The sequence below is a fragment of the Uloborus diversus genome, unplaced genomic scaffold, assembly GCF_026930045.1.
Source record: "Uloborus diversus isolate 005 unplaced genomic scaffold, Udiv.v.3.1 scaffold_12, whole genome shotgun sequence".
Lineage (NCBI taxonomy): Eukaryota > Metazoa > Arthropoda > Arachnida > Araneae > Uloboridae > Uloborus > Uloborus diversus.
This window is the reverse complement of record NW_026557876.1, coordinates 1,445,687-1,460,311: the sequence shown is the minus strand read 5'-3', so window position 1 is coordinate 1,460,311 and position 14,625 is coordinate 1,445,687. Positions and strand designations below refer to the sequence as shown.

General features: G+C 38.1%; 1 protein-coding gene and 1 long non-coding RNA gene across 2 annotated transcripts in view; both read right to left on the bottom strand.

Moving 5' to 3' along the window:
- Window positions 1-318: 318 nt before the first annotated feature.
- LOC129232391 (ankyrin repeat and protein kinase domain-containing protein 1-like) lies at window positions 319-1,459 on the bottom strand. The gene has a single exon (XM_054866541.1). The coding sequence runs from the start codon at window positions 1,347-1,349 to the stop codon at window positions 450-452; it is 900 nt and encodes a 299-aa protein (XP_054722516.1). The 5' UTR covers window positions 1,350-1,459; the 3' UTR covers window positions 319-449.
- Window positions 1,460-1,463: 4 nt separating this feature from the next.
- Window positions 1,464-14,625, bottom strand: part of LOC129232394 (uncharacterized) — a 65,971-nt gene continuing 52,809 nt past the window's right edge. The window contains exons 2-3 of the long non-coding RNA XR_008581349.1: window positions 8,614-8,693; window positions 1,464-1,497 (exon numbers count right to left, since the gene is read on the bottom strand). This is a non-coding gene — a long non-coding RNA (uncharacterized LOC129232394). The remainder of the gene's footprint in view (window positions 1,498-8,613; window positions 8,694-14,625) is intronic.

The window sequence follows — 14,625 nt, the reverse complement described above, 5'->3', positions numbered from 1 at the left end:
TTTTGGGGGGGGGGGAATTGTAAGCAGAATAATATTCCGGGGAAGATTTTGATCATTGGGAATCTGGCGATCTTTCTTCATTGGCGTCCATTCTCAGTTCCACTGCCAGCGCGAGAGGCATCTTACCAAAAAAAAAAAATATTTACCCCGAAAATGAGACCACTGCACCAGATCCCAAATTATCGGAATAGCCCCCGATGACGCATCGAGCCATGTGGATGTCTTTCTCAGTTTTTAAGCAGGGTTAAAATTTTCGGCTCACTTTATTTCTTTCGTGCCAATAGGGTACAATAAAAGAGAATTTATCAATGGCTTGAATATTCCTTTTATTACGTGATTCATACACACAAAGCATTTCACACATGATGTACAAAGCTATTTAAAAGGTGTCTCAGAATAATCATCTTGACAAGACAAACTGGTTTGTTTACGAAAACAGCAGATAAAGCTCAGTCAACTATCTCGGGCACACTCAAAAACAAAAGATTCATACAGTTCAAGTACTGATCTTTATTTTCTTTTTCGCCAGGGACTAGAGCTCTGCGGCCCGGGCGAAGTTCCTCAGGTCGTCGTCCGCCAGGCACGCGAGGAGGACGTCGGTGCAGGTGGTGGGCAGGGGCGGGCAGAGGAGGGGGAAGCAGCGCAGGAAGCGGTCCTCCAGGGCCCTCCTCTCCCGGACCTCCCCCAGCCGGACGAGGAGGAGGTGAGGCGTTGGGCCAGGCGGGAGGGGTGTCGGTGGGCGAGGTCGCGGAGGGAGAGGCGGGACCCTCCACCCGGGCCTCCCTCATCTCGGCCTCGCACTCGGAGAGCAGCCGGACGCCGCGCTCCTTTTGCTCCTGTGGGAGCCCCATCTCCTCCCAATGTACCTCGATATTCCTCCAGGCGTAGGTCGCCAGAAGCACCCTCGCCACATCGTCTTGTCTACACCACAGGGCCAAGTACAGGGGACAGTGTCCATCTCTATCTTTAAGCTTCAAACGCGCACCCCTCGACAGCAAAGATTGAACTATCCGCGGGAGACCTTCTCTCACAGCGTAGTGCAGGGGGGTGCGGCCTTCCATGTCCGGCCCGTCGCATTCGGCGGCGGCCTCCAGCAGCACCTCCGCCGCGGCCTCCATCCTAGAGATCACGGCAAAATGGAGGGGCGTGCTTTCACTTCTGTCTTTCGCACTTGCATTCGCCCCTCCCGCGAGCAGGATACGGACGACATTCACGAACCCACACTCGGCAGCGAGATGCAGAGGGGTGCGCTTGTAGAAATCCACCACATCCGTGATGCAGTCCGCGTCCGCCAGCAACTCCGCCGCGGCCTCCTTCTCATACAACAGGGCCAGGTGGAGGGGCGTCATTCCATTCAGATCCCTCGCCCTCGTGTTCCATCCTCCTTCCAGCAGCTCCCTGATCCTCTGCGTGTCTCCGCTCAATGCCGCACGATGCAACGCGGTCCGCCTGAACCAATCCGTCTCCGACGCAGCTCCGTCCTCCGGCCGGCGTCTCCTGGAAGAGAGAGACAGATTCACGTTCTGTGCAAACTGAAAGCGGGAGGAATTTCGATCACTTTCCCACTTCTGCTCCCATGAAAACTTTTTGAATGAAATCTGGACTAGAAAACCTCCAAAGTGAAAGATTACTGTCAAATCTAAGCATATTTAGCTTGATGCAGGTACGGGACATTTGGATTCAATGTCCTAAATTCTTACTCCATCACGAATTTTACTGGATTGGAGTTTGAGAGACAGCACACGATTTCCACCAAACTATATTTATTACTAGTGGTACCCGCACGGCTTTGCCCGTAATAGAAAAATTGGAAGGTCCTTTGGTTCGCCTGTATATTTACAAACAATGTATGGTGAATTTTCTCGCCAATTGGCTCGTGCCCGTGTTACGGTTCCACGTTATGATCATTTCGCATTTCGCCCATTGGCTCGTGCCCATGTGACGGTTCCACGTTATGCTAATTTCGTCATTGACTCGTCCATCTTCTGATAATTTTGTTCTTAAAATTGGAATAGGAAAAGAATCACGTCGAATTTTCGAAAAATCGCTTCGAGGTGCACACCCCCATGCTGCAAACTAATTTTGTGTCAAATTTCATGAAAATCGGCTTAACGGTCTAGGCGCTATGCGAGTCACAGGGATCCAAACATCCATACAGAAAGACTTTCAGCTTTATTATTAGTAAAGAAGAAAAGAAAAGAAGAAAGATAAAGAAGTAAAGAAGAGAAGAAAGATAATTAAGTAAAGAAGAGAAAGATAATTTTCAGAACAAATTCTTTCCCATTTTATTAAATTTCTGTGAAAAATGGGCTTAAAATTAGAATAGAAAAAGAACAAAATCGAATTTTCGAAACATCGCTTCGAGGTGCACACCCCCCTGCTACATACTAACTTTGTGCCAAATTTCATGAAAATCGGCCGAACGGTCTAGGCGCTATGCGCGTCACAGACATCCTACAGACATCCAGACATCCTCCGGACAGAGAGACTTTTAGCTTTATTATTAGTAAAGATGAGCATATTGAAAACATCGTTACAGTTTACACGTGCTCGTGTGGGAAAGTGAAGCAAAAGTCCCTGACCGCCACAACAGCTTTACACATTGGACAACACTCTGTTGCCACACCAAGAGCAATGGGGGTAAAAAATGGAAACAAGGTTCATTTGCATAAACATTAATGATTTAACGACGTCGGTCACTAAACATGAACACAAAACATGGAGAATATTCTATTTAAATTATCTACTTTCAGTTTCAACAACAACAATGATTTATAAGTTGAAACTGGGGTTGTTTATACGCAGATATATTTTTCGTTTAAAGTTTGTGCCCTACGATACGATCTGGGGCTCTGCTCTTTTAGTGTTTCATTGAATGTGCAGAACTACTGGTATACAACCTACATGAAAGTAGAAAGGTTTTAAAAATTAGTTTTAAATGCATTTAATTTGTTTTTGAGGAAATGATTTGTGAAAAAGCTCGATTCCTTATTCTGAAACAGCATTTTGTAAAAATGAATAAAGATGCAATGTTTTACTAAAAACAACTGTAGAGCCGGATATCCGAATCCGGCAGACAAAGCGCAGGATGTCCGGTATCATCGCTATCCGGCGCATCCCTAGTACGCAGGCGAAGTAAACTGCATCGATGAACTGTTTTCCCAACATTATAAGAACATTTTAATGTATGAGATCTTCACCTCTTTCTTCCCACTAGTGTTCGCCCAGTGGTCGAAATTCCACCCTGTTCACGAATGAATATTTGAGAAACCTTGTATGAATTTAACTATTCCCAACATTTTTATTTCTACTTTTACTTTCGTTTACTGCATATCCGAAAACAGACAATTTTTATACGTACACGCAATGACGAAAGGTAATTTTTTCCAATTTTGCTTTTTGTCCGTCAATCTCAAAATATATCGATGAGAGGGGTTATTTCGGTAATGGTGTCGTTTTCGAAACTTTTAAAGTGTTTTTTCTCAAAAAGCAAGTTTAGAAACATGGATTTTAGCCATTTTTTAAATAATTTTAAAAAATTTAATATTTTTTAGCAATTATTTTAGTTGGTGCGCAGATTGAAATTCAGTTTTTACGCTTCTGCACATGGCATCAAAAGTGATGAAATGCCATTCGCTGATGCCATTAGCGCACGGCGCAAATGGTCACAGCGTGGAAAGGCGGTCGACAGCAGAGCGTAAACATTAAGCACGGCAATGGAGTAGCGTGCCAAAGTACATCCCTTGTAACGTCATAAAGATCACGCTTTATTTCCAAAATTGAACGTTTGAAATATTAATAAAAAATAACCGTCGAGAAAACAAAAGTTTTTTCTGGCCCCATGTTATTTCTTTTACTTATTCTATCAATTTCAGTGACTAAAAGTAGTACTTTTGACTGAAGAAAACAGCCCCATTGAGAAGTGGTCGTCCAATTCCTGGCTTGATTCATTTTATTTCGGATACCGTGTTGCTTTGTGCTAACCCTATGCAAATAGATTCTTACTCACTCTTTGTTTACGTATGCAAAGGAAAAAAAAATTTGCGCTGGCATTGGAAACAAAAAAATGGATGCCAATGGGTAAAAATCGTCAGTGATACAATTTTGGAAATATTCCCGCATGAAATGAAGCATCGAAACTCAGTTTATGCAAAAAACTTCTGTGTGAACAATATTACTTATAAAACGTCTACTATTACTGAGTAAGTAGCTTCTTTGTCGTTAAAAATATAAATTTCCAAGTAACAAATGAACGAACTCTACTCGTGGCAACTGCTCATTCAAAAACACTGGACATGATAATAATAGTGCAATTTTATTTAAAAAAAATGGCTTTTGTGATATGTTTACGGTTTAGGAAATAACTGACTAATGCACTTTTAAAAATTTTGACCCCTCTCCCCTTTGTCACAAAGTTTTACACTTCACCATGCTCCCTATTTCCTTTGCCACATGTCATACTGTTTTTAATAAACTTTCTTATCAAAAAAAAAGTCTTGATGTCACATTTTCTCCATTGTATGTCCCTCTTGTCCTTTATTTCCACCCCCTTGTCACGAACGGTTAAAATTTAATGAACCCCACCTTAAAAAGGGACTTTATTCGTAGTCAGTTCCTAGCAAAAAGACATTTCTCTACTCTTTTTTTTACGAATGAAAAAGAAAAGTATTTTTCGCGCTGGCATTTTGGGGCCAAAAGCTTTACACCAATGGATAAAGTTCGCCCATTTCACGATTATGGAAGTCTTCCTGAATGAAATGATATCGTAAAACTCCTTTAATACATAAAACTTCTGTATAAGCAATATTCTTTGTAAAAGTAGGCAGAAATACAAAATTTTCAACAGTCAAATGAACGAATTCTACTCGCGGCAACAGAATTGTCCATGCGAAAGCATTGGACGTCGTAATAATACGCCAATTTTATCAAAAGTTTCACCTTGAGATTTGTTGCTGGCGATAGCAAATGCAGGTATTATTTTGAGAAGATAATTTCCTCGAAACTGAAAGTCCTCCCTCCCTCACTCCGTAAATTGATTTATTTAAATATTTAAATCCCGAAAACATAATCAAAATGAAAATATTTTTAATGCCCATGGTTACTTAAAAAGCCTCAATAATTTAAAAAAAAAAAAAGAATTGCATTTCTTTACGGTCAAGCGCGAAATGGCAACGAATAATATTATCTAGTAATTTCATCACGCTAACTAAGTTGCGTGAAAAATCAAATAAAAATGAATTTTTGCTAACTTTTAATTGCTTCTAGATCCTTTTCTAGTCACCTTGGCAGGTTTACGTTTTTTTGCCGTTAACAGGGGATAAAAGTTTTAGGAAGTAGTTTTCACGAGTAGTTTCCAACCATACCAAGCTCAAAGCACTAAAATGCATTTTTCGTGTAGAAAAAGCGGTTTAAAAAATGAAAACTGAATGTTTCACGCTTCCGACAATGAATTTCAACAATGGAAAAGAGATTAAATCAATATTTTCGAGTTTCGCTAACTAAAAAACGCTTATAATTTTTTTTCTAATGGGTTTAGGTTGTCGGACCTTGGGCGCCCGGACAATTTTTTCGTTAGGAGTATTTTTTAAAGACCTTTCCAACCATTAAAATTCGAAAATACTGGACCATCCATTCGCGTAGAAAGAGCCATTTAGGACGAAAATGCGTTGTTTATTAATACCTCAGTTAATTAGCGTTTGATTTCAAATTTTGTTATTGATGACACTAAAACTGGGCAATAGCTACCGAACAAAGAAAGAATGAAGGAAATCGGTTCACAAACAGAGGAGGTATCGGTACCGAAAGAAAACAGTTTGCCTATTAATATACAAAGATACCCCCTTTAAGTTTGCATTCGTCCTTCACGGCTTACAAGAACTAAAAGGTGCGGGAACGTTATTGGGGTTGGAAAATACATCACATGTACGAGTGGCAGTGGCGTGAGTACATACCGCAAGGCCCCGCAATCCGGGGGCCCCGGATTCGCAAGGGGCCCAAAAATGTTTGAGGTTTGTTTTCATTTAATTTTTCCGTGAATCAAACCTGGTTTGAAAAGCTTAAACATAAGAGCGTGAAAAAAAGTTGAGGAATTCATTAAATTTATGAACCTTAGGGACACAGTGAGGCACCTAGAATCCCAGAACCTATTGATTTAGGGCCTCCGATTAAGATATCGGGGGCCTTGGCCAAACGCATTTTCGGGGCCCTCATGTAGCCAAATATTACAATTTTTTGCCATTTTGGGCCCCTAAATAGCAGGGGCTCAAGGTCACTGTTTAGTCGGCCTATTCAGTAAATAGGCCCCGAGTAGAGAGAAGGGGGCCCACGGTCCAACTTCCTTGAGCGAAAACCAAACCTTGGCTCGGTACAAAATACCACATGCCCTCCCTAGACCATCATTGGCCACGGAAAGAAGGGAAATTTCCTGAATGAAGAGGAAAGGAAGGAAACAGTCCTGACCGTACCAAAGCCAGTTAAAAGAAGTTTTTGTGTAGGATCTATCTTTGGGGGGTGGAAGGGGGCGAATCGGAAGAGGTCTGAAAAATTTTTGAGCTTTGTTTTCATTCAATTTTATTAAATTTTTCTAAAAATCAAACAGTTTTAAATGCTTATATTGATTCTGGGCCCCTGAGCCTATTGGTCTAGGACCCCCCCCCCCCCCCGAGTAAGATATCAGAGGTCGTTGGCCAAACACTTTCTCCGGGCCCTCTTATAGCCATACGTTGCAATTTTTGCCACTTGCTAAAACAGTTTTCGCCATTTGGGGGCTCCCCGAATGGCCCGGGGCTCTATGTCATAGCCCAGCTGGCCCATTTAGTCAAGAGGGTCCCTGACATTAGAAGGGGAAACCGAACCAACTCTTGACCTCCCAACTTACAGAAAAGAAATGGAATAGCATCTTCGTTTTAAGATTACTTTTTTTTGCAGGCAGTTGTTATTATATTACCTACTAAGTTTTCTCATTTTTTTTCCTCAAAACAAATAAAAGATAGGGACTTTACCAAGAAAGTGAGAAGGAAGAGATCCTCTAAATAATTGCCTTTAATTCACCAAAAACAGCCTATTGTGTTTTTAAACTTATATTTTGGAAACATTCCTGAAGAGAGTCCAGAAAACCTCTTTCTTCCCAATATTCAAAAATTGCTTAAAATTACTTTTTTGGAACTTCGATTTTGAAAAATCCGAAACCTTCCCAAAAATTTTTGATTTTTAAACTTTGATTTTCAAAAAAACTGGAGCAGTCCCGGAGCCTTATCTCTTATCGTCATGTCATCAAAGGTGTCCTACAACTGTGTTTCAGGAGTTTAAATTCGGAAAATTTCCGGGAGAGAGCCTCCGAACCATCCAATCTTTTTTGAATTACCGAAGATCATCTAAAATTGCGTTTCGGGAACTTCTATATCGAAATAGTTTTCCGGAAGTCTCATCTTTGAACAACTTCCCCTTACATCTTACATGTCATCCTATAAACGAATTTGTGGACCACTTTGGATGAAGTTAGGGGAAGGGATGAGGGGGTTTGGAACTTTTCCTTATAAATCGAAGTTGCAAAAAGGCAATTTAAGAATGGCTTACAATCGCATTTTTAAAACTTCAATTTCGCAAAATTTAGAAAGAAGGCCAACAAAATCGAAAAATTGTGCCTTAAATATACAGTAACACGATTTTTAGTATGGGGCCCAAAATCAGATTTGCTGGGGATCAGAAAATTTGAAGGTACACAACTGACCAGTGGCATGGCTAACCGATGGTTTTTTTAAATTGGGCGGGCATTTAATTTTTCACTTTATATACATACTAGCTGTACCTTCACGACGATACCCGTGCAAAGAATTTAAAGCTTAAACTAATGCTCCATAACATTAAACTATCTCAACAGTTGCTCCGAAGCATAAAATAATCCCCCAATTGTGTTATTTAACTTCACTAGAAAGTCGCCCGTCATGGTATGGGGGGTGGTAATTTGCTTCCATGTACATTTGAAAGCAGCGACTGCCTGTTTGGGGATATTTTGGTACTTTTAAGTTTTAACCCAAACTCCAGTGGATTAACCCTTAACTCTGGCAAATAGCAGATAATGAGGATAGACAATGATGCAGTGGCTAATAAACAATTTTTTTTTGTTTTAATAAATGATGTTTCCGTGTTTTACTTTGAAAAACGTAGCACTTCAGCGACTATTCGTTTTGAACAGGGAACATATTAAAAGCCTGGATATTCACCGTGGGGTGCAAAAATGTCAGTTTCTGATTTGACTTATAAGAAAACCCTTAAGTATTCAAATGGAAAGCAAAAATGAAATTGACGCAAGACTGGCTTCGACAGGGAGTGGAGATGAAGCACTAAATAACAATTTGGATTGAGGAAAGCCTTCGAAATTTCTAAACCATCTGATGATTAAACTAATTAATCCCTTAGAATGTGACACATTAATTGACAAAAATTCAATTTTTCTATTTTCCCCCAAAATTCCAAAGAATTTTTTTTTTCCTTACCCACCACTTTAAAATTTCCATAATTGTTACATCTCCAAATGTGACACAATAGGGAAGACTTCCCTTCCCGTTCTGAATGAACGACAGCACAATGTCACTTCGTATACGGACCACTTACTTGGGAGGTTGTCCTTCGCCATCTGGGGATTGACGCTTGGACGTCGATGGCAGCTCCCCAACTGCTCCTCGGCCACTCCCCTGGAACAGAGAGAATACAGGGTTCTTAGGATGGACAGCAAATCAGGCAAAGCATCTACCAGTGTGTATTTTACCTTACGTGGACCATTTCGAGCTTTGAGATCAATAATCCTAAATTTTATGAATTCACCCCTTATAGTTATAACGCTTTTAAGATCTGAAAAGCTTCCTTTTTAGCTGACTGACTGACTCATGGCGCGATTTTGAAATGTTTCCTCAAATAAATTGCAACAAAACAGTTTTTCAAACGTTGCAAAAACAAGGCTGCTAATGTTTAAACTCAAATGTGTAATTTTCAAACAGAACGGGACTTGTTGCAATACTAAAAGTTAAATTAAAGTGAAAAATTATCTGTCCAGTAGTTTAATTCGCAAATCTAAAGCTTGAATTCGGCACCTTGAGATGATTATAAGACTAATAGTTAAAACATTGAGTTAACTATTTTTTCAAGTGTCCCTAAATTTGTAAACTGCAAAAAAAAAAATAAATAAATAAATAAATAAATAACTAAATAAATTTAAAAAATAAAGACTATAGCTTTTGATTAGCTTTCAAAAAACAAATGATCCCAACAAAACAGACATGTGAACAATTTTTTACTTTCCTTCATAATGGATTAAAGACGTGGCAAATTGCTTTATAGTTGGAGTACTCAAAGATTTTGAAAATAGTTTATTCACGACTAAAACTCGCAGGAAGTTTACGACCCGGTATCAAAGAAAGTTAAAAATTGTTTTCAAAATGACGAAACGAAAATAGAACAATCCGGCATTCTGGAAGAAATGCCGTGGAACTCGGTACCCTTTAACTCTTTTATCGGCAACCCCGTCTACCCAGAACCTCACTTTGATTGATCTTGGCTCCTTTTTTCATTTTTATGACCTGTTAGTTTGACCTGTCTGTGGCACTGTAGCGCCTTAACAGATGGACAGAGTTTGAAAAAAAAAATTGTCCGAAAGGAGAGTTGATTGAGTGTCCTTAGCTAGGTCACGTCTTCGGATGACATAAATTAACGAAGATGTTGATTAAAAACGTGCAAAGGGGTTTTTCCCCATTTTTGCATTGAAAACATATTTAAAAAAATTTAGTACCAAAATCAAGTTTTTTTTTTGCGCCTGATAGAACATGTTTGGAACTTCCATGTAGCATATAGAATTACAATTATAAAAATAATATAATGAGTTAAAATTCGCGTATTTCATATAGGTTATTAAATAGGCACTTCCCAAAATATTAACTAAAACAGCTGACTTGAACTTTCACTACTTTTTACGGTGGAAGCATTTTTGTACATTTTGTGTTTTTGATGGGACTACTATTTGCGAGTTGAAAAAGGATTTAAAAGCATCTTGAGTGTGTCGGACAACAGAGCTTCCATTCTGCCGTCGTAGGAGTTCGGAGGACTCGATCGGGTTTATTGGCAGCCACACAGAAACATGCAACACAATTGAGGTCTACACAGAAGGCTGGGAATGACCCGAAACACGAAACAGATTGAAAGAGTTTGAAGTCGGCACCACAACTCCGAGAAACGACACTTTCGGTGCAAGAAACGCACAGAGCTCCTTATCGTCTGCTCATTCTTTGCGCTCCAGACCGAATGATGCAGGAAATTCTTGACGTGGAAAGAGTTTCTGTGGAGAATTAATCGCTCCATGCCAAACTCCAACTCCGTGGAGGAACGGAGAACTTTTATCGCTTGGAATTTGGCAACACTTGAGCTTTAGAAGCGTTGCACAGAGTTTCGATTAATGGGAGCTAGGTGGACAAAAGCCAAGTTCAGAATTCATCACTTCATCACACAAAATTAAAGTGTTCCTAAATTCGCATGATTTCACTGTTCAAGATGGATATTATTTACACTGGTAAGTGCTTTTTTTTCTCCAATTCAATGACTCCATCTGATAATCAAACAATATTAAAGTTTTTTAAAAGATAAACCAAGGAGTTCTTGCTCAATAAAATCCTTTAATAAGATGGTAATGATTTTACCCGTTTCCATTTTTGCCATGGTTTTTTCCACTGACCTTTTTGCCGGCAAAAAACCCAACCCTGAATGTGGGATGCTTAAATATTGCAGGAGAGCAAAAAATTTTATTTAATGCTAATTACGTACTTTTGGCTGTTTGTATTTTTCAGCTCTAGAATTTCTTAAAATTTACCTCACATTTTTTAAAAAATATATATAGGAAAAAAATTTCATTCTTTGAAGAAAATAATAAAATTTAGACTCGGTACCTAAATGTTTTTTAATTTAAATAAATGTTTTTTGGGTACAACTATATGTCGAGTTTCTAAAGAAAGTTTTGTTCTGATTCGGAATATTGTACAAGCGCTGGTTCACACTTTAAGATGCAAATCGGCAATGGTCCCCATTGTTTAAATTATATTATATTTTTATATTTGTTTTGACATAAAAGGGAAAATATAAGAGGGAGTGCGACTCGAATCAAAGTTGCCATCCACCGGTCACTTTGCTATCTACGACGTGTGCCTCTATTCCAAATAACAGATCCATTTTTTTAAACAGTATTATCAGTTGAAAATCTTATTTTCTTTCTTTTTTGAGTCATGTCACTATTTTTCTCAAACATCGAAATATTTTTTTGACTTTCAATTTAAAGAAAAGTTGCTTGTAAGAAAGAACTAAACATTTATTAAAGTTAAAAAGTGTTTTCCATATTTTGTGTTTGTGATCATTTTCATGAGTTGCAACATTTTGAACAAAAAATTGCTTAAATTTCTTTACATAATGGAAATTCATTTCTGAAATCCAATTATCAGTACTTTAAAATATCGGGACAGTAAGAAAACTGCTGGATATAAGTCAAATAAACATATATGCTACACATTAACCCAGCAGGTTTCAGTAGGTGGGCCCAAACAGAGTGGACTTTTAGGGGATCGGGCACAATTTGCCACCCCGATAAGGATCACGAATGTCATTTTTGCACGATAGCCACTCCTCAAACGTGTTGTGTGGTCGCCAGTGAAGTCGAGTCTGTTCATGTGCAGGACACCTGACCCTCCCCATCATACCCACGATGCCAGAGAGTGGAATGGGGAGAATCCTTACCTTGTCGAGAGCCCTTCTCAGTTCCTCCATCTCGAGAGCCGTCTTCTCGGAGAGTTCCCGCAACTGCTCTCGTAGCTCGGCCTAAAAGCAAGGAGATGGAATTAAAAGACGGGGAAAACACATTCGGAACGAAACGCCGAAGATTGATTTTATTCAAATGCACCGGCACATTATACGCAATTTGGATTCGGTAAGGAGTTTGGTTCTCCCTCCCGACGACCTCTAATAAACTCACTTTAAGGGGTAACAGTACCTTTCAAACATTTTTTTTTAAATTTAAGTAAATTTTATTTTTCTTTGAAACCATAACATGCATCTTTGCTTTCATAATCAATAATTTACTATCAAAACTTTGAATATTGCCTACTTTTTTTATAAATTCAAAAAATGTAGGAAAATTTCAATTTTTTAAAATTCCTTATTAAAAAAAAATTTTGCTAAACGATCACAATCATCATCTCTAAAAATCCGTGCATTCATTTGCTTTTGTGTTTATTAGAAAATTTTCTGTGATTCATTATGTAAAAAATCGTAATTTTTTTTAAAAAATATGGCTTTTAAAGGTTTAACATGCTCTAAACATTAGAATAATGTATAAAATGCTAATTCCATGCACAGTTTTGTTAAATATATTGTCCTAATTGCAAAAAGTATTACTTTAAAGTTGCATCAAAAATTTTAAAAAAAGCCTTAGGGATTTTTATGACATGAAAACACAAAAAAATGAGAGAGAAAAATCAATTTCAAGTTTTTCTTTTGCATAAGAATACATAGCGAGCATGACCTAAAACCACTCATAACTTTTAAAATATTTGAACTAAAGCAATGAAACTTTTTTCCCCGTGTTTGGAATAGTTTTTAGTTTTGAAATAAGCAATAATTTTTTTTTCATTGTTTGATCATTTCTGATAGACTGTAACCCCCTTAAAAAAAACATGATTTTGCAAAAAAAAAAAGTAAAATCAGTGATTAAATTTTTAAAGAATCATTCAAACACATTTTGAATATGTTTTTGAATATGTTCATTTGAACAAACGAAAAGAGTCCAGATCATGGTCGTGCCCCAGTCCACCCCATTGGCAGAAACGTAGAAAAAGGAGAAACTGGTCCTTTGGACGGGCGATTACGAGATTTCGACAAAAACTCCGATGGGTCCCTTCATCTTCGCGCCCTGGTTTCAAAGAGTGAAAAAGTGAAGAGCAAATGACGAAAACACGAAAGCAAATTGACGAAAAGTGAAGTCGATCGGTGGTTTTCAACAGACACGAACGGGAGAGAAAAAGATACAACGGGCGTCTTTCTGTTTAGCGTCAACAAAATCTCATCTGTGCTTGGGAGGAATTCGGTAGGGTTGCAAGGACAAAGGCAGCAGGAAATTTTTCACCCATCTTTTCTCACAAAGAAAACCTGAGTGTTGTAAATGAAGGCAAGTTTCCTACGAATTACATGAGGCTTCCTAAAGGAAAATGGGGACAAGACTTCACCTGGCCACTAAAGTTTAAACTCTGTTAGTCCAATGAAGTCTTTGATGACTCATACCGGCGACCAGCGTCATTTTCACCCGGATTGAGAAATATTCCAATCCACATTTTCTTTCCTTTTTAAATATTTTTCTAGTCTCTTAATGCAATAAAAAAAAATGGAAGATGAACCCAGTACACTTCCTGCATTTCAAGTATAAGTAGACACGCAGCCCCAGACATTTTCGTAAATACTGTTTCTGACTAAGTATAATGGTTGCAATTCAAATTAGTATTATTCTCATAATCGCATGTGTAAAAAAAATAATATGCATACAGTATAAGGTAAATAATGAGGAATATGTCTTATTTCAAAAAGATCTTTTATATTTTTCAGCAAAAAAAAAAAAAACTTAAAAACCCTGCAATGATGCACCTCAGCCTTCTCAAAGCACTCGGGCAGAACAGATAGGTAAGCACATGTTCAGCTACAGGAGAAACGAGCGGATAAAAAGTTTCACTTACATTTTCCTGGGCAAGTCTTGACACAGCACTGACAGCTTCTTCAGCCTGAAAAGAAAGATGGAACCCGTTAGCATCGGTCGGCTTGAATGAGAAACGAATCGAATGGGCCGCATCGCATCGCAGTTTGCAATTCCAAACGTATGAAAGACGGTGCAATATCGTAGATTGCATCGAAACTTTTGCGATGCAAAGAATAAATAACTGACTACTTTTGGAAGGAGAAAGACAAAACTGGATGGAGATAGATGCAGTGAGCTTGATTTTAGATGATCATTTTTATTAAACAGGGAGCAGATCGTTTTCATTCTCGTAATGCTATACATTTAATTTATCCTAATTATTCCTGCATTTGTAGAACCACTCATCTGCACCACTTCTTTCATTTTGTAAAAGAAAAGTGATAATAACCAGGGTCGTTGATTTAAATCAGCTTGATTTAAATCAAGTGATTTGAATTAAGTGATTTTTTAACAAAATCATTAATAAAAATCAGTTTGATTTTACTTTTATAGATTAATTTTGTATTTTTAGAATGTACTGCTCTAAATTTAACGACACTGCATTATAATTTATTAACTTCAACAGGCTAAACGACATAGATCCCTCTTTCTGCGTGTGTAACAGATTTTCACTCTCTATTACTTTTACTCCAAAATTACAGTTTAGAACAAAATAAAAATTTCATACACCATGACTAGTATAGTTCAGAAAAGTAATTGTTCAACATATTATTTTACACTAAAAACGTGCACGATAATGGAAACTTTATCTTTAAGCAAAGCATAAAACAAAATCACATCTTATCTACGCGTTATAACGTATCTATAAATGTTAAAAATGTATTGAATAGTTATCTTAACTTTAAAAGTAA